Source organism: Genypterus blacodes, unplaced genomic scaffold (genome assembly GCF_046128005.1).
Source record: "Genypterus blacodes isolate CSIRO-AG114 ecotype Tasmania unplaced genomic scaffold, CSIRO-AGI_Gbla_v1 ptg000111l_1, whole genome shotgun sequence".
NCBI classification, from domain to species: domain Eukaryota; kingdom Metazoa; phylum Chordata; class Actinopteri; order Ophidiiformes; family Ophidiidae; genus Genypterus; species Genypterus blacodes.
Genome location: NW_027466915.1, coordinates 1,170,395 through 1,194,241, shown reverse-complemented (window position 1 = coordinate 1,194,241; position 23,847 = coordinate 1,170,395). Strand labels below are relative to the sequence as shown.

Genomic DNA, 23,847 nt, shown 5'->3' with positions numbered 1-23,847 from the left:
TTTCAAGGCTGCCACTTGATGTGAAAAAAAGACTGAAAGGTACAGTACTGCAGCTAATAAACACAGTAGAAGTGTTCTTGGCTTATGCAGTGGAAGCTGTTTCTGTGGGATGCGTTTAAGTTTCTTACTTCACTCGAAAACCTTAAAGATAATTGATTTTGCCAGTAGATCTCCCCCGCAGCCTGTAATTGACTTTATTATGCCGCATGTGATCAATAACAATTTTCTTTAAAGCATTCTCCGGCGTAAAAATAAGAATTCCTTTGAGAACAATGAGGAGATCAAGTAAAATCTATGAGGCCTTAACTTACGTCTTAAACCTTGAACTACAAACAATTAAGCTATGTATATTTGACAGTATATTTGGTAAAACTGCAGCTTTACATACAGTAAGTGTATTGACTTAAGAAACACAACACTTTAGACAATGTGGTCAATTTTACCCTGAGAGCAGAGGAATAATTATAATGTTGACGTCCTGTGTACACTTTTTCTCTGTTGCATCCAAAAAAAGTGTATTCAAACGAATGTAAGCTGTACCAAAGGCAATTTAACATATACACCTTGATTCAGCTGTATAACCTCAGAAAACGCTATTAGGACAGAACAAGAACAGTAACCATCGAACCCAAACATGATATCAACAACTAAGAGGCACATGACGAACCAGACCTCTAAAATAAAGGCAGTATTTCTATAAAACAGTTATTTTGACTTTAAATAAAGGCTTTCATTTTGACATTGATTTGAAGATAGCTAGATTTGCTAACTGGACTATTCTCAATGTTAATACAATTCTAATAATTGACTGTTGGATGTCATTCACTCACTTTCTATAACAAACTCATTTCAATAAACAAAAACTGGTTTATTTATGTGAATATACAAAGAGCGTATCAGTGAAGATGGCAAAAAAAGGACACATAGTATGACATGGAACATTCCAACATTCTATGTGCATCATTTACTAGATAATATGTGCTTTACAAGATGGAGTTTACAAGATTGTGTGTGTGTCAACAGGCCAGTTCCTCCTTCTCAGGGTTATTGTTAGGTTTGGTCACTATGTAGAAAATGAAGCCTTGATTCCCTTAGATTCCTACCTAACCGTTCTATTCAATGAAATGCCCAAAATAGCTGAGTAAACAAGGAAACTCAGCCTTTCATTAAAATCAAACCTTTCAGCAAGAATTTGTTTGTTGCATTTCTCATACAGCCTTTAATTAAAAGAACATGATTGGAGAACACTAACCCTCTTCAAATTTGGGATAAACACTGAAAGAATTTTTCTGAAAGGATATTTCTTTTATAAGTTTTTATCTGTTTATTCTTCCCAATCATTAGACTTGATTAGACATGATCCATAACACCATATTCCTCCGAAAGTAAACTAGAAATTAGTGTGAATGTGAGCGTGTGTGTGTTTTCCTCTATACGTTCTGAGATTGTAATAATGAGCTCATGTTAAATGACTGGTTGATAGTTGTTAAAGTTGCTCTTCAATTGCTACACTGAACAAGTTATTTTTTCAGCAAAGCCACCTGGTTGTGTTTTGCAGAATAACGGGGGATATGGAGGCCTGATAGTCACACTTTGCAGTTCTGTGATTTAGGATTACATTTGACATTTCTGTCCATTTTTATGTACCAATGAGTTAAATAGCCACTCATTCCATCCATTCTCTATACCCACTTGAGCCGAGTAGAGTATCACAGATGGGGCTAGAGCGTATCCCGGCATTCAACGGTGGAGAGCCAGGGTACGCTCTATTCGTTCAGAACTACACACACAAAGGCCCCAGTCGCACTTGAACCAAGGACCTTCTTACCGCAAGGCACCAGTGTTAACCACTGAGACACCATCCCACCCCCATGGTCAATTTTCATTTGTCAATACACAGTATGATGGGGTCACACTAGTGTTTTGCACCTACACAAGCAGAACCCATACAAAATATCTGTTGGATTTATGCATTATGTATTCAAGGGTGTTATACTACCTCATAATATCAAATATATATAGTGCAGGGAATGGAAACTCATACAAATGGATGTAGAAGCTGACTTACATTTGCAGATTGAAAAATGAAGCAGTGGAAATACAGCTTTGTCAGTCACAGAAAAAGAGAAAAACAGCATCAAGGGATTACAGAAACTTTGGGCATTTTTTAAATTAAGACATGAAAACAAGATGCTCCAAGTTCAAAACAAAGCCTCGCCTCAAGCGCCACCTCAAAAAACAAAGCACAAGTAAAACAAACAGACTAATTCTCTTAATTGAATTAGTTTTAGTTTTAGGGATGACCTAAATATCTCATATGTTTTGATGGTTTACAAACATCCATCATTATACAGAATTACAAAATGCAACATTATACAGTACATATTGAATCACATTGTTTTGTTCTTATTGTTGTCTTGTGGCTGCAGGTAGAGTACATTTCAGGAAGTAGAGCAGATGTTTTATGCCGTGGCTGAGTTATTTGTTTGTGAGAACAGGCATGCATGTATGCTGGACTAAGGTGATGATTTGTGCTAGAATTCCTGGATTGGATGTAATTAATACAATGAGGCACTAAAGAAAGATTATTTCAAGACACCAAACCCACTGGATGCCCAGATCCTAAAATGTACTGTTGTTGCTAAATTACAGGGGTTTCTTTTTCTTACCTCAAGCTGAGCAGTAACATGTCTAACTAAGTGTGTAAGGATATATTACATACATTACAATCAACTATCTATGGAGGACTAGATGAGATGACATGGAATGCTGACACATAATACTGATGTCAATGATAATACACAATTCATAGGCAGTAATAAGGAAGCATAACATTGCATAATAAAGATTTGTCATGCTTGCAGTTCTCACCCCTGGACTAACTCATTCTCATATTCACAAACCCAGGATTTATGATAATCTTCAATAAAGGCTGAAATCTATTTAGTACAATACATTCGGGAGTTTGACACCTTCACTCTGCATTTAGAAAGACAATTATATAAGGCCTGAACTACCCTGGAAGCTTTGCTTTTGATTGGTCCCTTTCCTTTTCGTACGTTTATGTCAACATGTAACAAACACACCTGCACAGAAACAGCATTGGTTGTGGGGCTAGTGAATAGTGAGTGAGTGTTGAGCCAGCTTCCATATTTCACATTCTGTGAATGTTGCAGCTCAGGCCTTATGCAGCTGGTCAATAAAAACAGCAAAGGCTTTTGGGAGGGGGCATACATTGGCGGAGGAGTGGGAATAATAGATCAATGTTTGTTTGCACAATAAAGCATTGAAAAAGATTCTTAAATGACAATGAGAACATGGAAATCTGTCTGTAATGAACGTATTACTCGTGTTTTAACCTTTATTCTTGCTGAACCTCTTTCAGCCCCTGAGCCTGGACCAGCAATCCTAGTCCAGGGCTGTTTATAGTGTGACTGTGGCTGCTGCCTCGCTCACATATCATTATTAACTGCAAACTTAAAGCATCCGTTTGTTTGGAAAAATCAAGCCAAATATTATTATTGTAGATATACTTTGAAAAATCTGTGGGTAATTTCGATGTTGGTAATCTCCTTTGACACTATGCTTAACTAACTGTTGTGGCTTTAATCACAAACAAAGTTGGGCACAGCCTAACAGGGATCCAAGAAGTACAAAGAAGGAAAACACGTAGGTGTTTGTCACAGAAACTAGACTCTAGGGAGAACACCACTCTGTTATAATTCGGCTTCACAGAATGATTCTTTAAAGTTTGTTGATACACATGAGCGAAATTAGCATTTGTAAAACGTGTGTCCATGTGATGCCTGTGGGGATCTTTGTGGACACACCACATCTGCATTTTGGCTATTAATTATCAAAGAAAGAATGCATTATTTAACCCACACTCCTCCTCTTTGTGCAATTACCTTTCAAGCTTCTCCTTTTCTTACAATTACCCAGGGACACAGTCAGCCTCTTGGCTCCTTTGTGCCTTTACTCCTACAGCTCATTGCAAGAGGAAGAGGAGCCACAGAAAATTAAAAGGCCTCTATAAAAGAACAAACTTTTTTAATTGCCAGGCCTCATTCTCCCTGTGATACTCTGGGTTCAGAATTAATTGTGATGCATTTCATATTTCATTTACATAACAGACAGATCATCATACATATGTATAAGGCGTTGGAATCACTATCCTTGATTTACTGGGACATAGTAAGCTGTAGTAATTTGTAGGGGACTTGTTTTATTTACTTTACGTTGAAGCAGCAAATATTGTACAGGTCAGTTTCTCTCAGGTTGGCTTGTTTGGCTGGAGAATAAAAGGACGAAATCTGGTAAGAGCTGGTTAATTCTGCATCAAATCAAACAAGCCTTGCAACTCAAATTCGACTCCATTGACTTGTGAATTTTCACTTTGAAAGACTTGATACCTTACCTATACAAATGATGAAATTATATCAGATCATATTAGGATAAGAAAACATTATGATCTAGGACCTATGACTTGACCTGAACTTGCCTGTATTGAATTGAGACTTAAATGTCTTTAATGTCAGAATATGAAATTTACTTACAATGTGTTAGGACAAAATAACTTGGTCTTGGCTGGTTCATTCCGTGCTCCTGCCTTGGTATGCACTATATGTCAAAATACTCTATCTACACGTATACATGTGTGTCATAATAACCACAGGCGAAAGTAAAGTGTTGGTGGGTGAAAGTAAAGGAAAAATGGTGGCATTCATTGCCGACATGAGGAACAAGTTAATTGGTAGGGCATCATGTTGCTGCAGCTGTTGCTGTTCTCTCTATTTTGGGTCTGTTTAGCTTCAGGTCTATTACTGGTACAATCTGACTGTTTCTTCTTTTCTTATTTTAATTAATGCATGTCAGGTTTGCGTAGGTTTTCCAAGGGTCTTTTTTGTCGCATTTCCGGCTATTTTCCCCCCCAATATGGCTGGACAGAAACCGTTTTAGTCAACAGTACATACATAGAGGCTGAAACTCGACTACAGAAAATGCTGCTCCGAATTCCCGTCCATGTGACAGTCACATATGGGAGGTAGAGTCCCATCGTGGCCCTGACTGTTTGCCTGCCCTATGCCTGGTGTCCTGGCAGCCAGTCTGGCAGTGCATGGTGCTGGGTATTGGCTGCAGTGTGCACCAGCTGCCTCCAATCAATATTAACAGGCAGCAGTTAACATTGGCTGCCCCCAATGGTGAGGTGCTGTGCTTTCTAAGACCCTCAGGAGTCCCTGCAGCCTCTCCACCTTGACAGCACCATCATCACTTATTCATCCTGCACCTGTCCACCCCCAACCCAATCCTCCTCCCCGCTAATTCCAAACAGTGGCGCTCATGAACTCAATGCTGCTTTTTTTTGTTTGTTGCTGAATTGCTTTTTTTTTTTTGTGTTTAAAACCCTCACCACCACTCCACGGCTTACATGCCCTCACCTCACAACTACAGCGTACAGTATGCACAAGTTAAATTAAACAAAGAGGGGCATATTTAACCATTTGGCTCAAACACAGCATTGGGGATGATTTGGACTAATTTGAAAAACTAATGGTGGAGCCATTACTGCAAAGAGCTCTCCCTTTTGCTGTGGGAGCAGAATGGATTGACTGTTTCCTGAAGATAGGCACATTTCAGTGACTCTGGAGGTGTTTTGTCAATGGATGCCAGGAAACTGTTTCCGCAACTGCTGTTACAGTTCACATTTGCTCAAACACACAAGATGAAGGGTAGTATCAAACATTTATGCCTCAACTCTTGACTTACTCCTAAAAATGGAGCAGCTACTTTTGTTTTGCATGACAAAAGGATTAAGTGCCTTTCTTACAAGAAACACAAGAGCTGTTAATCAGTTTGTTCACACACTTCATTCTCTCCAAGCTACTGTACATCCTATGAAACCCATTCCCTTTGCATGGCAAAAACGAAGCAGAAAAATAATGCATAAGGAGGAGAATAGATCTGTCAAGAAAAACACATTTGAGAAAAGCATTTTATGCTTTATTAGTCATACTTAATACCTTTGAAGAAGCTGTTAGAGAGGCAAAAGCCCTCTATTCCAAATCCATATCTTGAGGCAAACGTTTTTTTGTGATCAAATAATATCATCTGACAATTTAATTATTCATAGAAAGGCTCAGTTTTCTGTGTTTGGATGCCACTATCAAGAGGGAGCGGTAGAAAGAGGAAATAAAAAGCATGCACAAAGCACACACGGGTATATTGGACACACTGTCACTGGCCAAGAGCGTAACATCTGCAGTCTCCATCAGGCTAATTATGTGCCATTGTTTTCCTGCACTTTCTTCCACTTCCCTGCAGATTTCCTTGTATCGAAGAAAACCAAGCTGACATTGATTTGTAATTTTAAAAGCGCGCATAACAGTGCCACATTATCACTTCCTATTAAACTGCAGAATGTTAAGTGAGAGGTCAGCGGGATTATGACATATTTCACAATTTACGACGCATTTCACTCATCATTTCATTCAAATGCGACAAATTGTTACTTGTACTTACGCTGAATGTCGATTGTGACTGTGGCGTCTTTTCCGTTGGGGGCTGCCTTGTTGGAAGCGCGGCAGGTTATGTGCTGACCGGTCTCAATGTTGGAGGGAGACAGGTAGAGTGTGCTGAGTGTGCTTTCCCTCTTACCGTCCCGCAATAGGGTCTAAAAAAAGAAGGGAGAAAAGAAAGACATGATCCATAAAGCTGTATTCCTACATTGTCCATGCAAGAGCAACAATTTGTGGACAAATAAAGAAGTTACATGGTGCATTTATTGAACTATTTATGCATTTATAGTGTGTTTTCATCTGCATCCGTTTGTCTGTTTGTCTTAAAAAAAAGAACCAGATATATTTGAGTGAAGTTTTGTACATATGGGGTTTAGGTCAAGGAAGAGTTGAGAGAAACTGTAAGTCATGGAACTTGTTGACATTGACTCACTGCCTTCCAATTGAATTATGCATGTATTATCTTATCTTATAGAGGGTTGAGATTGTGCAGTACGCTTTCAATAAACCTTTATGTTTCTGTATAAAATGTGTAAAGTGTACTTATCAAACAATATATTATGTGGAAGCCTTTTTATTTATCAGGGGAATACTGCCTTGTCTAAACACAATCCTGTGCAGTGCAGAGAGAATAAGATTATATGCCTAGTGAGCACTTTGAAGGCATTTACAGTATTTATTTTCCAGGTTCTTCCTCTTCGTCTTTGCTTAATTCTGCACTTCACTAAACACTCTCAAGACCACTGAATGGGCCAGACACATAATAATCACAAATATACAAAGTGGAAACTATTAAGCTTTTAAATCCTCTTCAAAGCTGGGCACTGGTAAAAGGCTGCCACACTCTAAAGCAGAATCCACACATTGTCTAAGGCTATTATATGTTTCAACAGTTGAACACACTACTGAGCTAGCTGTATAGGAAATTATCTGAAGAAGAATCTGTAACTATAGATGAAAATTGTTTCCCAGAGGGCAGGAAAGGCACGTAGCAGCGCATTTATTTGTATGAGTCTGCAATGAGTCTGATGCTAAATCAATCTTCAGAAATCTGTTAACAGCATCTGAAGAGTTTTACTGAGGAAGACTTGAAGGTACATGGTACTAACAGCCATTTTCTCATCTCTGTCAAAAACACACAGGCCATGTTCGCTGATGATGTCATCCAGTAAAAGAAATGGAGCAGCGTATTGAGACTACTTAGAAACATCAAAGCACAACAAATAGCCAATGCAATTTAAGGGCAGTGCAAGATTTCACAATGTTCAACACATTTTATCTTTCTACTGTATCAAATGGACTGTACTTATAAAGCACTTTTAAGCAAAGCGCTTTACAGACATGACTTCATCTTCACCCATTCATACCCTGACCCATGTGTTTGCTTTCATGAATGTATAGTACTGCCTTCTCTGCCTTCTGAAATCTGTTTCATAACAAGAGTAATGGTCCCCCTTTGCAAAATCCAGTTAAAGATTTAGTTAAAGACAGTCTTCATTGCTGCACAAAAATATTTTTCCAAAATTCAAGCTTCAACATCAAACATCCAAGTTGCTATTGTGTATGAATGGGTCAGGCTGGTAAGTGCTGAAAGATTGTCATTGCCTGCAGGCTTTGTTGCCAGAAACAGTGTGGTGCAGAGTCCATGCAACATTAAAAGAAAATTTACATCAGAAAATGATGAAAATTATGCAAAGATAAACAAACAAAATGTTCATGGGACTTTGGGTTTTGGCCTTTGACTTATTGAATTGAAGAAGAAGTGCAGTGTCAAACATTCAACCTTAATTCAAGAACTGAATTTTTAGACTCAGCTCAGACTCAGAGTAAACATTATTAGAGCCAGTATAAAGGTAAGAATTTGTCCCATGGCTTCCCCTCATGTTTCATTCTCTAGCCCAGACTTAAGACCCCTGTATACCTCATCAGAAGTGGAAATTCCAGGCAAAAAGACCTATTGCAAGGCTCAAAATGCAGTGATCAAGATTATAATGTAACTTTTGTGCATCATGTATCAGGGGCAGAACAAACTGAAGTTGTAGGATGTGTCCACTAACTAACAGGTGTCTTAGTCCATCAAAAGTACAAATGGGTTAATTGTCTGCCGACTGAAGCAAGGTTTGGATTCAAATACAATTTGTGTTATTTTAGCATCACATTGGTCTTTTGTGTTTGTGGTGTTAAGACATAAACAGCCATATCTATTTTCAATTCCTTACCCAGACACTAATTATGATAATGACAAAAACACGGATTTGTGTGAAAATAGGAAAGTGTTCAGCAAACTCTGAAATGCAAACAGGAAGGTCAAAGATAAGAAGTCCTCTCTCAGACCAGAGGGGAAAACCTGTCCCCTTTTTTAAATTATGGAGCCGGCTTTAAAAGATAGGCTGAGTCTTAATCCCTCTGGGAGCTATGACTCCACAAAAATAAAACCCAGTGTCTGTGAATGAAGAGCAGGATTAGGAGGGCCGAGAGAAGGACGAAGCTGCTGACATCACCTTGTCACCAACGAGTAAAAGAGCATATACACGTGACAATCAAATTGAGACTTTCTCTCTCATCCAGGTCAATGTGGTGAAAAGACATTCAACATTTAACCTTCATCGTTCCTATGCCACACATAATACATAAATTTAACTCAGATCTGTTGTAAGGTGTGAGACAGTGGGTCATTTTCTTTTATCCTCCATACTAACACTTGAGCAAAAAGGAGAAAGAGAGAGAAAGTGACACTTTATTCAATTAAGGCTTGATTCAGACATGGTGACTTAAGTGGTACTGCTTAAGTTATAAGATCTGTGGGGGAAGATGTGCAGGTGTTTATTGGACTGTGTGATGTAAAGGACCAAAAAAGATTTCAAAAAAGGTTTTAAATGACAACTAACACACAAACCTGAATTTGATTTGTATAGAATTTTTTTTTTTATATATGTAGCATTGGACATTATGGCTTGAAATAAAGTGATAGCATTTGATCCTGACTGCTCAACAAAGCCGGTGGAACTTGCAACCTCATCATATTTTCCTCTGGTAACATAATCGTGAATTTGTGCATATTCAAATACAATAGGGCTTTCAGATTTGATGAACAGTTTTCACTTCACCTGACTTCTCTGCTTACCCTATCAATGAATGGCCACATTTATCAAGAACATGGAGTTGAAATCAAAAGGTGCTGACATAAGCCATTTTTAAAAGTAACCCAATTTTCAAATTCACAAGTGCTTCTGCTCAAACTCAATGAGAACACATCACTGATTTGATTTGACATATTATAATAAACCTGTCTCCCCGCAAGATGAATGTATTTCATAAAAGAGTTTGTGATGAATGATGAATTATGAATAGCTCTTCTGCTGTTCATAATAATTTTTGAACCGTGTGTTTTGTGATCTTTTTGTGGCTTCTTCCTTTGTTTAAAAGCTAAAACTAAATAAAATAAAAACTGATGGACACACACAATTTGTTTTAATTATTATTATGAATTAGTTATAAATATATAAATGTAATTTAAATGACCTTGTAAAATGACAAAACAGAACTTGACTTGACTGGTCAGACCAACCTAGTTCACAGTGATCTATACACTCGATTGTCAGTTATGGTTCTGCTCAAAAGCACCTGATCAGCTCTTGATTGTCAAAACACACCTGATTAACTTAATAGAATGAGTTGAGCACAGGAGGACTGATGAATGCTGCTGACGTGTATAGTTATCAGTGCCTGATAACTATACACGCAAAAGGCAGCTATCTGTGGGTTTTGGTGACCCCATGACCTTTTTACCACCTAAATAGAAACAGAATACAAAGTCAAATATGTGCAGTCACTGTGCCAACTGTTCAGAATTAATGCAAGCATGTGAGTAAGACAAAATGGACATCCAAATTGTTGCAGAAGTCAGCCAGGTGGCTTTCAACCTCCCTGGACGTCTCAAAATGAAGCCAATATTTAGTTGTGTTCCTGTGTTAATGTAATTCTGCGTGGGTCTGTTGCTGTCCAGTTTCCCGTAAGTGTTTACACAGTGACTGTAAGGGGACCTCAGGGCTTAACCTTATCTTAACTTCAATATAAAAGGCCAAAGATGATGTTTTAACCACCGAAAGTAACACTGCATGTGGTCCAATGATGTTCTCTGGTCTCACCCTACACCTTTCGAGGGCTGATGGTATCGCAAATGGTGAAGGAATGTTGTCTCAGACCTCTGACCTCTTGGGGAGGATACAATGAACAAACTTGTGAATGCAGTCACACATCTTGTTCTGTTGTCAGAAGGTGTTCCAAAGAACCAGTGTGGCTACATTACATTACATTACGGTTATTTAGCAGACGCTTTTATCCAAAGCGACTTACATTACATTACCTCCTATTACAGAGGGGGGAGCAATTGGGGGTTTTGGTGCCTTGCTCAGGGGCACCTCGGCAGAGACTCGAACCGATAACCCTCCGGTTCCCAAGCGGAAGCCCTACCGACTGAGCTACGGCCTCCCCTGGTTTATGGCAAAAGTATGTAAATGTCCAGGATAAGGGATTTTAAGATGCCATAGGCCTTCTATAGCTCTCTCTTGCTCTTACTTTCTCTCTACTTCCTTTTCTATTCTCCTGTTCTCTTTGATCAACATTCCCTGGTTTGATTTAGATTATGTCATCATTTGTTTCATTTGGGGTTTTGCTTTGCATTCTCTCAGCTGTTACTACTGTACCTGTAACTGTAATGTCAACTATCAGCTCATGTTAATAAACTATTCACCATTGATGTAAATTCTGTTGTGCCGTGCCTCTCACAGTGCCATTCTTATGAATTAATGGAGTCAGATAATACAAAGTTAACTCTCTCTATTCATATTTGAGGTATTGAGGGTTTTTCATCCTTCTGTGTAAACCTAAGATGTCTCAAAAATTAAGGAATGAGTTTTGTGGCACATTAAGGAGCTGAATGACAATCTGTGTTTATCATTTTTCCAACCCACCAGTGATCTAATTTATTGCTAGTGTGGTATAAAAATCTACTTTGAGTGATATGAAATATGGTGTAATCCAGCACATTGAATTACATGTCAGCATGAGGTAATGCGGCTGATAGGAGAGGAGTTAAGAAAATGCATGTGGTGCTGAAATCTAAAAAAAAAATCTATGATACACTGCACTGAACATCCAAACTAATTTGTTCGTCCTTGTCAGCTAGTTTGTTAAGCTTCTCATCTGAGGGAAGAAATTTCTTTGAGTATTCCAAAAAACATCTTGGCATAAAGTGAGAAATGAAGGCAATAAAGCAGATAATAGAAAAGTGTGAAATGGAGCAATTATCTCTTGTATGCACGGCTTCTCAGAGCAACTGAGAACCTCTCTAACTGTGGTCTACCTCTCCTGGCACAAGCATTCAAACACAAGCTGAATCAGCTCCACTGTGGCAATAGCATAAAGTAAAAGCCTTTAGGGTACGAGTGGGCTACCCAGTCCCACTGGGGCACCCCTGCTTCCCAGCCAGGGGAACAGAACAATACTGATTTTGTTTGATGGTAAGTGTTTCTACAACTTGACTGTCCAGATTTCTGCTGGATCTGAGAACCAATCCGGTCCCTTGGGAGATGGTCTCCTGGGTATTCAGGGTATTCACCACTATATTCATCACTTTGGGACCACACTAGTTGAGTGTGACACAAGGAGGTACATCTGGTAATAGACAGGAAAGGAGTAGATCCCTTCCTGTCTGTGTGTATGAACCACTGTGGCCTTACCTGAGACTAGAATACAAGTAATTCATGTCTGGGGTTTTTAAAATATTTCTAATTATCCTTGTAACTCTTACTCTGCTACACATTCACATTTTACCTAGAAATGCCTGTTATGTATCTATGGTGGTTGTTTTAAAGAAAGTAAGAAATCTGTATTACTTTGTCTGTTTGCCCTTCCTTCTCCTGTTTTCATATTTTATAAACACACGGCAGCTGCTTTGTACGGGTCACATACTATAGTGGGTGAAACAATGGAAATCTGTGCACAGCAGTCAGTATGCACAGATGAGCAAACTCATTTAGCAGCAAAAAGTTCCACCAAGACATTTCTTTCTTGCATCAGTAACATTGTGTAGCATAGTTGTGAAAGTATTAACAATAACAGTGACAATCAGCTGACACCGGAGCTTAGAAGTTTAGAAGACTCTGTGTTGTTTGTTGCAAAAATATATATAAAAAAGTCCTTAAGTTATTGTGACTTAAGAGTCTTAATGTTTCATTTTGAGAATTGATTCTAATTTGAAGGTCAGCCTGCAAAAGTGGGATGTAGCTCTGCTTTATCCAAGCAAGCAGGTAGACTTAAGTTCTCCCAAGGCTCACTCATTTGTATTTCTCAAATGCATAGACATACAAACACAACATATATTTGATCTATTTTTGAAAAACCCCGACACAGACTAACTGAGCAATTTCCTGACAAAAAGTGTTTTGATCAAGTGGAAGTAGAGCAAGCTGAAAATAAAGTTACATTCGGCCCATTTAATGGAACACAAATGGGTTGCAGGAGAATTAGCTTTTGATTAGCAATGAGTAGAGAGCACAGAGTATGGCTCTGTTCGATCAGCCAATATATCAAATCACTTTTTGATTTTCAATAAATGATGGAAAAGATGAGTAACATAGTTTTTCAAAAATCAAGTTATTAGTTTGGGTAACAGCCTGCTATTCTCTTGTACCCCTTAGCAAAAATACTGTAGTTGCTCACCTGTGATCACTGTCCAAACAATTACCTGTTAAATGTCATAATTGAGAGACAGAGCAATAGTTTGGCAGAGGTATGAACTCTACCAGTGCCCCCCTAGCTTGCCGATTATATTCAGAAACTTTTCAATGATTTTTCCATGCTGTGATTAGTGTGTTTTTCATAAATATGCAAAAATCTTAGAATGGTTGGACTTCATTTACTGAACCAGTTCAGTCACAAGTGACATGAATTCGGGTTGTTAAAAACATTGATCATACTTGAATTCCATACCCGCACATGGCAAAGTTCATGAAGACATACATGTTAAGATTTTACACATCACCAAGACATTTCTTGGTTGGTGTGTGTCTGATGCCTGAAGTCAACATTGCAATTCATGTTAAATTTGGAAAGACTCTGGAAAAATCAGACCTCCACCTCTGTCACGTGAAATATACAATAGGAGTTGGAAAGAAGAACCAACTCATCACAAGCTGAAATAACAAACTGTATCCTCTATACAAATAATTTCTCTTAACACTGTTTGCTTATCAGTTTCCTCAACATCTGTTCAGCAGGAGGTCACTCAGATGAATGTGATTCATTCATTATAGACTACAATGGATTCCTTTCAGATGAAATGACATGAACATTAGTAGGAAAACCTCATTGTTGCCAATATTTAGTAGCTAAAGGATATTTTCAAACACAAACAGAATTTGTGAAGAATTGTGAAATGTGAAGATGTGAAATATGATGTATGTGATACAGATGTATATAGATACAGGTTATTATCTATACAACAAAAACTGCATGTTGTAAAGTCTACCGCCAATCTAGAATCCAATGGGACTGTGATAAATAAGTGTACGGATCCCTGAGATGAAGAGTAGATCACACTCTGTCAGCTCTCCCTTTATGTCTGTTGTGTTAGTTACTGTGAGCTGTACATTTCTGACATTAACAGACACTCAAATTGATCTTCAATATCACACAATTGATCCCCCCATGCAAGGCAGCGGGACAGAACCATGCCAACCCCCTATCTAGGATGCTAGACATTGTCTAGCATTCTAGGGATCTTGATAATTCAACATCTTCTCAACTAAATCACACATTTGATATCACATAGAGTCACACCATCTGAGTAATCAAGTATTACGACATCACAGCACACTCTCACTTTATTTTACCAGAGCAGTAGCATATGAAATAGAATTAGCTAAAATAATGGCTTCGCTCAGAGGTCGACTATGTTAAGACGGTTTGGCTATTGGCTGTTGCAACATTCCCACAAGTCTGATTTCCATTGTAATGAGTCTCTTTTCCATTGCCAAAATTGCCTGGCAATATGTGATGATTCACAGTGACAATGGATCTTAGATAGTAAGCAGTTGTGAAGGGTTTAAATGGTTTCAAAGGACTTGTTGTTGCAGTTTGTTCTGAAATATTTTCTTGAATTCAAGGTCTTTGAAATATATTAAAATTCAGGGGCTCTGGTATTTCCGCCTTCTACTTTCCTCCATTTTCCTGTTTGGTCTATTTCTCCTTGTGTTAATTAGTTTGAATAGGTTTTTTTTATGGTCGGGATGTCACTTGCTGAGCTGGATAAAAGAGAAAAAGATGTTATTAGATGGATAGATATTAGATGGATTCATAACAATGCTGCCTCCTACTCACACCGTTTCAGTCCTCTTCTCTCAAAAGAGTTGACTGAAAATTTCACACAGTTTTTATACCCTGTCTGAAATCATATACTTGATCTGATGGTCCATAACCATAAGGTGTTAGCATCAATGCAGTCTTGTCCGTAGTCTGCTGTAGTGAAGGTGCTACCAAAGTCTGGAAACCATAACCAATGATAAAAAATTGGACAAGGAGTGTAGTGCAGGGTGTAGATCAAAAAAATGTAATTAAATTAAGATAAAAGCACAAATGAAACTGTGTTTGTTCAACTCTTAATGCTTTATGATTTGATATCTTTCCTGGAAATTGATAACTGGATTTGATCATGCAAAACTTCCACCAGCAAATGGTGAAAAGAAGAGCGACATTCTGATTCAGTTATGTTAATAATACCTTCTGAAATAACAACCATCTGAGTCCATGCACCCTCGTGTATCTGAAGTGTAGTGTCCAATGGGACGTCATTTGCTGGACAGATGGACTGTAAGAGCTGAGGCACTGAAGTCATCTGCTGAGCTGCTGGGCAGTTCACTTTTCTGTCATAATATGTTTAAGAAATTCTGCTATGTAACATATAATAGATTATTTAAGCATATAATGTAAAGTATATATATATATTGTATATTAATTAGGTAGAGATCTTGACCTTGGACAGCTTGGTAATTGCCTGACACATGTTTAACTAATCCAAGTGAATTTAGCATAATGTAGTGTAGAAGCAATACATCTTAATAGCGTCATTGTACATTAGTACCTGCAGCAAAAGAGCAACAGACTTGATGAAAGCTTCCACCAAATAGCCAGTATTTTTAGATCAGTCACAAACATAAACTCATGTCTCATTTTGAATATATTGAGTCTATCAAGACATGGATCGCTGGGTCCACACACTAATTATAGGCCCCTCTTACACATGGCTACATTTGCATATGACAAATGAATGACATGAAGTGATTCTTTGAATTATTAATAATCCCTTGCCTGAATAGATGCAATTTCACTCTTAAGGATAAACGTATCTCTCTGCAGAGTGCAGATAATGTATATGTGAAGGCAGAGCAAATAAATAAATGCAGACTTTCATGCATATATTACGTACCTTAAAACACTTCAGGGCATTAAGGACATACATATAACCTTTACTTTACGTGTAGACCTCCTTCTAAAATCACATGTTCATGTTCCTGCTGTCATCATGGAAGAGTAATGTAATGTAAAATGCCACATATGGATTATTGATGACAGAGAATGTGTCTGTCTTTAATAAACATGTTCAAGTGACTGGGGCTCTGGCTAATTTATGAGTTTCTAATGAATGGAGAGCCCTAGCGCAGGCCTGCCACAGCTACAGAGCAAAATCAACTGAAGCCAGATCACACAGCAGGGGAATCTGCCTTTAAAAGTACCCCTTACTTTTTGAGCCAAGGACTGAACAAAGTGGACACACTGCCAATGACATTTATAATTAACAATGTTGGAGCACATCCCCAATTTTGTCATGTTTAAAGCATGAAGGGGGCTGCATCTCTGCATCTCCCCCTGTGGATCAAATTAAAAAACGCTCAGCTGTCATTAAACTACAGCAAACAGTTCCATGTTGGCTGTGATCCTGTCCCGGGATCATCATCTGATTTGATTTAGCAAAAATTAAAATCTCCACTATTTGAGATGTCAAAAAACAACCGCTGCTTTACACACCACGAGTGTTGAGAGACTGAGGGACTTTTGTCGGCAAAACCATTTTAGATCTTTGTCCTGTCGCTACTGAATTTACAACCGTGACGAAAGCTCCATGATCAAAGAGTTGGATTAGTTGTATGTGAATCAGTGTGTGTGTGTGTGTGTGCGTGTGCGTGTGTGTGTGTGTGGAACAAAATCACAAACAATTGAGAGAACATGACAACTGTCTTATTGAAAGTTGTGAAATGATGGTGAGGTTCCCCCCCTGTGTTTAATTCAGTTTTGGTGTAGAAAATGAATCCTTAATTTTTGCCTTTAGTATTCCACAAAGATGTTCCCTATGCCCTCTTCCGCTTTTCTGACCATGCTGTGTATGATTGCATATGACAATAGCTGGAACCTGGCTTTGCAAATCCCTTTCCAGCACACATTTCCAATTTGAGGAAAAAGTCACAATCATTCAGAGCTCAAAATGTGCAGCAGTGCAAGCCAAAGAATACACCCAGCTGCCACTGACCAACATCACAGCAAGCTGCCTAGGCTCTGAGCCCTTCGTGATGAAAGTTTGTCAAAAATCAAATCCACACAAGTCACGTTAGCCGGTTTCAATCTGTCGCTTAGTTTGTTTTCAATCACCATAATGACCCTTATCAACAAATAGATTAAGTACACAAATGTCCACTTTCATCCTCTTTTAGTCATCGTTATTAGACACCAATGTCTGAAAAGGGAGCATGGAAAAAAAAAAGCACATCACTGACTATCTATTAACATCCTGCAGATTGAAAAAAAGGAACCTGACAGAGTTAGTGGCCTAAACAGTTAACTTTCAAACTGACAATAAAGTATTCCGGAAGAAGAAGGCCAATGCTGCAATGAACATTGTGAGTTCAAAGTCATTGAGCAAAGTACAGGGACAAGCCAATGAAATTCAGTAGGGTATATGCAAACAGGGCTCCTTTCTGTGGCTTGTTTGTGCAATATCATTTTAAAATTTGCCGGCCCAAAAGTGTGTTACGTCTGTCTTGTAGTTCTTAGCTATTTTGTTGTGTTTTAGCCAAATGAATGGAGGAAGCATGTGGCCTTTTAATGTTTTTTCTGTATAACTAAAACCTTTTTATTGTATTCTCTGTGTGACTATTACATCTGAGTGAACTCAGTACCAGAGTGGTGTTTAATCTCAGCAAGTGCAATAAAAACAACACTGTGCAAGGCCACTGGGACTCTACTGGCAGCCATCACCCAGGAAGCAAACGTGGTAAGCAGGGAGGCACTGAACGATGACTTTGGCAGCTGGTTAGCTGATGCAGGCTAATGGTCCTGACCATAGTCCCATCCAGCGTACAATCATTGGATAATAAAAATGGATAAGCTCTACAGTCAGATTGCTACATGGCAGTTCATTAGAGACGCTATGCTTTGTGAACCGTGGCGCCGTCAGAGGACCCACAACGAGCCTATTAGAGTGGTAGGGTAGACGATGGAAATGTGCGACCGCAAAACAGAGTGTGTTAAATCTCTGGGTTGCGGGGAAAAGCAGCCCTTATTTAACAGTCAGGGGGTACGTACATCAAGTTAATATCTTAATAATGTTAAGACAACGTGAAATACAATTTGCATTTTATCTATCAGAGAACTGCAGTGCTTTATGCTGAGCTTTGTAACTCCATAGTAGGTATTTGCAACTGTAACATAAAGCTAAACAATTGACAATTACTCAAGGCAAGAGGGCTCCAAAATTACACAGTGCTTCTTCAAATGCACTATGGTGAAACACAAGGTACTTGCAGTGATAATTATACAGTATATTGTCAATTGAAAATATCACAGATCACGGTAAAGAAAGTGCATATGAAGAGACACATACATCGGCTGTTGCTCTCTACGTTATGGTTTAAACAACTCTTTATTGATTAGATGTCTTGAGGAGACCTTTTCAGGGGTAAAGACATAGACAGAAGTACTCATGAGGAGTGAATAGACTGCCCACTGGACAGCGAGGATCATTCTCTGCATGTCTAGTGTCATCACTATTTCAGCTACAGCGCTATCACTGAGGTCAACATCTTATCCATCTGACATGACAACAACATGTACAAGGCCAATCTTTCAAGGCGTATTGAGTCTCAGTGTGGAATGGCAGGGTGGTCCACTTGTCAGTAAAAACACCCTTTAACTGTAACTAACGTGCAGGGCACTTCCAGCCCCTGTAGTGTGGTTTAGTACAAAACCTGCTAGAATATTTGTTGTTTTAAGCAAGGATGTGCGCCGGGCCGAAGCCAGGCCAAGAGGTTTGCATTGCTGCTTGCTAGAGGAGCCATCTGACAAGTGGCTGACGGGCCACAGCTAATCTGATACGTGAATGACCAATAAGAGTGATTATTAAGTGTTAGTTATCACGGCTATTTGAAGCTATCTAGAGATTAGCGGCAATAAGATTGAATCTGTAATTGCTGCAATGTGATGAGAGAGGGATTGATCAGCTTGCTGTGAGACAAAGTGTGTTATTGTGTGACAGTACTGGTGGGCTGCAGTAGTGGTCAGTGCCGGGGATCAGTATAATACAGTATATTGATTAATGTATAAATCAATAATGCAATATTTATTTACACTCTTGCCTCCTCTGCTGAAATGATCAGCATCAGTCGTCCCTGCTTTTAAGGAAATGCACAAGAGGTGCAGCCAAGGTTTGGTGCAGCCATTTCTTTTCCAACTGTACTGTACTGATGTGGATACTACAATAAGTTATGGGTACCAGCGACAGATGTGGTAGGCTTTCCAGTTTTGAAGTTAAAGTTGTGCAGGCAGTGTACAACCAAACAAGAGCGTGATAAGGGTACGTTGACAGTCTGCTCTACAGGGTGAGGGTGCAGTGTGCCGAAAGAATACAAAGAGCCCAAAGAGGAGGTGGAATAACCTACAACAGATGATGGGACTGTCATTTAGCTATAACAGTTGTTGTTGTTGTTGTTGCTGTTGTTGAGCAATGTCAGCAATCAAGGAGTTGTATAGTATGAATGCACTGGCTTTAATATCTTGGTTTTTCCTCTATGAAATCTAGGGACACACCACTATTCTTATTCACTTCATCAGTTGCATCATACACCTTAATAGACCTAAACATCATTTATGTAATTTAAACACACAATACCAAAACTGCAGCCAGAGTGGGCTGCATCCTGTCTTACCTTAGAGTACATGGCACCACTCAGGACGAGGCCATTACGGATCCAGATGATGGACGCTGCAGGCTTGGCGTTGTCAGCGTGGCACGTGAGGTTGAGGTGATCCCCAGCCCGTAAACTCACGACAGGGGCGCCCACGATCACAGGGTCATCGGGAGGAACTGTAGGGGGAGATTTCCAACTTAATCCTTTTCAAACATTTGAGACACAAGTATATAAGATCTGATGAACAAAGAGCTTTACACAGCGATGATGCAGCCGAAACGCTCTCATTTTGTGTAGTAGATAGTAGAGTTGTAGTTATACAATGTGATAACCAAAGAGAATTAAACTTGCCAAGAAATTTCACCCACTCAGAAACAGGACTAATTGCATGGGAACCCACACAAAAGAATCTGATCTGCATCAGAGTGACTTGGGTTGTTGCCCAGACTACAAAACAAAGAGCAGTCCGATGAATGTGCCCTGCCAACAGAGAAGTGAACTTTAGATGCTGGGATTTCAAGGTCCTAAACTATTGTTTGACCTACATGGTTTTAAAGAGCAAAACACTTCGGTAGTTGTTCATTGTAAGTAACCAAAGCAACGGATCTTTTTTCAATAACATTTTTTTTCAAGTGATTTTAGCACAACTGCATCCCCCTGAAGTGTAGAGTTGATGGTTTTAGCAAGCAAATGGGGTTTATTTGACTTTGCATAGATAGAGCTTAAGTCTCGGGATTTCAATCCAATCGGATTAGACGTTGAACTTAAAGTTAATTGCTGAGAAGGATTGTCAGCTGCCATTTCCACATAGTACATCCTTGGTAAGCAGGGCCTGTATACAATGTATATCACATGTATGTCATTTAATGTATAGGACAACTATTTGTTTCAGTTTTAAGGTGACCGAATTGGATGCATTAGATGATTCTAAGGTGGTTTCCATACCTATTGTAAAAATCTGGTCCAAACTAGTCAATGGATTGTCACGTTTGTTGTATTCACCCTTTGTCTGGTTTGGTTTGGTTTGACACAGATATTTCATCATAACAAGCATACGCAGGTTGGGAATATGCATTGGTGTCTGATTGATCACCCACACATCTAGATACTGAAGATCAGTAATGTTTCTTTACATTGAAATTAATGAATTAAAAGCTGTTGAAGTGGTGCACGGATACATTTACTTCTAATTTTGGAAAAAGTAGTAAAACTGACATCAGGTTCCGGTGCTGTTGGAGCGGCAGCCAGCAACAGTTTGTGCTCTTACTCTTTCTAGCCTTTTAGCTTTTTTCTATTAATGTTATTTGTTTTTTTGTCACTAATCAGTTACGTTAGGGTTTATAAAAAATAAATACATTTAAAAAAATATATTATTTCAGTAATTTCCCTCGGGTTAATAAACTTTCATCTTATCTTATCTTATCTTATTAAAACAAGAAATATTAAAAGTAGTAAAACTATATAAATATAAATATTACATTGAAATCTGTAAGTTTTCCGAGGGAGGCCTGTCATTGGTAAGCTGCAGTTTCTAGTGACATTCTGGGGTGAGAGATATTGAAAGTGAACTGACCCGTGTGAGTGCTGTGAACCAGCCCACAGTTTGGTGATGTCGTCCTCATTTTAATTCACCTATGCTTTCTCTGTTGACTTCACAATACCAGTAAATACCAAATAAATGAATGCTGTCAATTAAACAAAAAACTCAACTAGCAACTTTGGCTGCTCTCCTTCCGTGGAATGCAAAGAGGTCAGGCAACAAGTCGAACAAAGGCCTTGTGATTGATCTGAATTTAATGAGTTTGATTGGATTTGATTTTGATTTCGCCTGGATTAATCAATTAATAAAATACAAACCCTTGAAGTGGTGCCCTGATAACGAGTACAAAATTCATAATTCACAAGTCCTATTTCGCTACAAAAGAAAAATCTAATCTTAGATGCAGCATGGAGCTCGGATTACTTTCTCATATGAAACTGGATCAGATCGCCAAGGATTTAATTCGAACTTTAGTGGATTATTGATTGAGCACTCTGTTTATTAGGTAGCATAACTGGGGCAAGTCAGAATCAAAGGCAACATACAGACAGCACATCCTGAGTGCACGGAAGAAAGGAAAGGAGAAACTAAGTTGAGTAAGAGAGTGATAGACGGGGAAGTGCCGGTTCAACACCATTTTCTTTGCACATGTAAAAGTCAAGCTGCACTTCACAAGTACTGGAGTCAGTAAGTGACATAAGTTTCCACTTCATTTGGTGGTAATGTATTCTCTCTGTGCTTTTTCTCCGCAGAAAAAAGGTTCAACCTATCGGTAAGTGTTCAATTCCCTCCTCCACGATCCTTTCAAAACGGTGGCAAATAATTTGGCAGTGTGTAGTGATGACAACACGTTTTCACATTTGGATCTGTACACTTGTGCTTGAATGTCATGTATACAGGCTTTATTTTGCTCACCAAATAACCTCGAAAATATTTTTGAGAGGATGATGAAGGGTGCTGCAGGTAAGATAAAACAGTCTAATATGACCTCTTTTCTTCTTTGAAGGCTCATCCTGGTCCTTAAGTACTGTGCATATTTAGCAAGTGCACAAAAGGAATCAGGTGTGTGTAGAGTAGAGATGGATAGAAAAGTTTTTTTTTTTGTATTTACACGAACGAGAGAGAGAGAGACACACAGACACAGACTTATGCACAGAAGCAGGCAGGTAGTAAGTGGAGCAGTCCAAGTAAGCTGATGGAAATATGTATGTAGAATAATGGTTCATAATATGGTATGGCTTTGCAGGCAGGTAGTATTTATGTCACTGCCATAGTGTGTGGCTTTTTGGATTTGGCTACGAGTTCAAGCTAGCTTTGAGAGCTATCGCAGACACCATTGTAGTTTTTTTTCACAAAAGTTGCCTGTTCTGTGTTCTTGCTTTGAAGTGACGGGCGTTTTGTTTGGAGATGGCGTTTAAGCTAGTTTGGGACCATGACACTGTTGTCAAGCTTTTCCCCACACACCAAGCATGACGGAGTCGGTGCACAGTAAATCCAAAAGAAAGTATTGCATTGAAAATAAATTCGCTGTATATGCTTGAGCTCACCGTTTTTGCTTTCTTTTGACCACCACTCATGTTACTCTCTTCATCTGGGTTAGCATTTTTCCAGGGCCCAGTTGGGAGTCTTCATTTTTCCTTTTTAAATATTTATCCATTGCCGTACGTCTTGTCACCGACACCTCTCGCGCACATCACTACTTCTACCGTCTTAAATTTACAAGGTCATTATTTCGCTACTGCCACCTACTGGGCAGGTCAGGTCAGTACACATAGACGAGGATATATATTATTTCGCCATTGCAGGCACAGCTTACGATCTCTCACGCACAGTGGTTGAATATCACTATAATAGACAACTAAGTAAAGTAGACATGAGATAAGACTATATTTGCGATTACAGCTCATATAGAAATTGAACACTTGTGAAAAGTAATTACAGAAAAAATGTCACAAATGTTGAAACAGAGCCTTCTTCATTCCAGATTCTACTTTAAATACACACTTTGATTAATTCACACCACAGCATATCCAGGCTGACTCGTATTCAATGACAAAAAAAGTTACTGCTGATAATTAATCTTTCTCAGAGTGAGGTATCATTTATGACTCAGTGAAAGTTGACCTTATCCTGTTGTCACCAAGATCTGCACACAAAATCATTTATTTTGAAACTATGAACCGCTAGAACAAAGTCACAAACTATTTCAAGTAATTATCCAAATACATTGTTTCTATTAGAGTGACATAAAATAGTCATTAAACCTGCGATATGAAGTATGGGGTTTAACGCAAGGGTGATGAACTGACAAGTTCAGAATCAAGCTAATCTCCATTCACCTGAGGCCATCTGGAGAGGTGGAAGTCTTACAGGGGTTAAATCAGTTGAGTAAGACAATAAAGATTTTGCTGTGAGTAATTTGTCCATCTTCTAACTTACCACACACTCAACGCAAATCAATGCAGCTGATATGCAACAACAACAAAGAATCCTTACAATTCCCCAGAAAAATCAGTAATCAACTCGTTGTTATTAAAGCGAGGCAATGACGAGC

The 23,847-nt window shown here is 38.8% G+C and overlaps 1 protein-coding gene across 1 annotated transcript in view; it reads right to left on the bottom strand.

Annotated features, from left to right (window-relative positions):
• The window catches only part of LOC143009246 (kin of IRRE-like protein 3), a 53,704-nt gene extending 30,731 nt beyond the window's left edge, over window positions 1-22,973 (bottom strand). The window contains exons 1-3 of the mRNA XM_076161305.1: window positions 22,841-22,973; window positions 19,772-19,929; window positions 6,520-6,670 (exon numbers count right to left, since the gene is read on the bottom strand). Coding sequence (XP_076017420.1) covers window positions 6,520-6,670; window positions 19,772-19,783 — 163 coding nt within the window. The 5' untranslated portion in view covers window positions 19,784-19,929; window positions 22,841-22,973. The remainder of the gene's footprint in view (window positions 1-6,519; window positions 6,671-19,771; window positions 19,930-22,840) is intronic.
• Window positions 22,974-23,847: the final 874 nt, after the last annotated feature.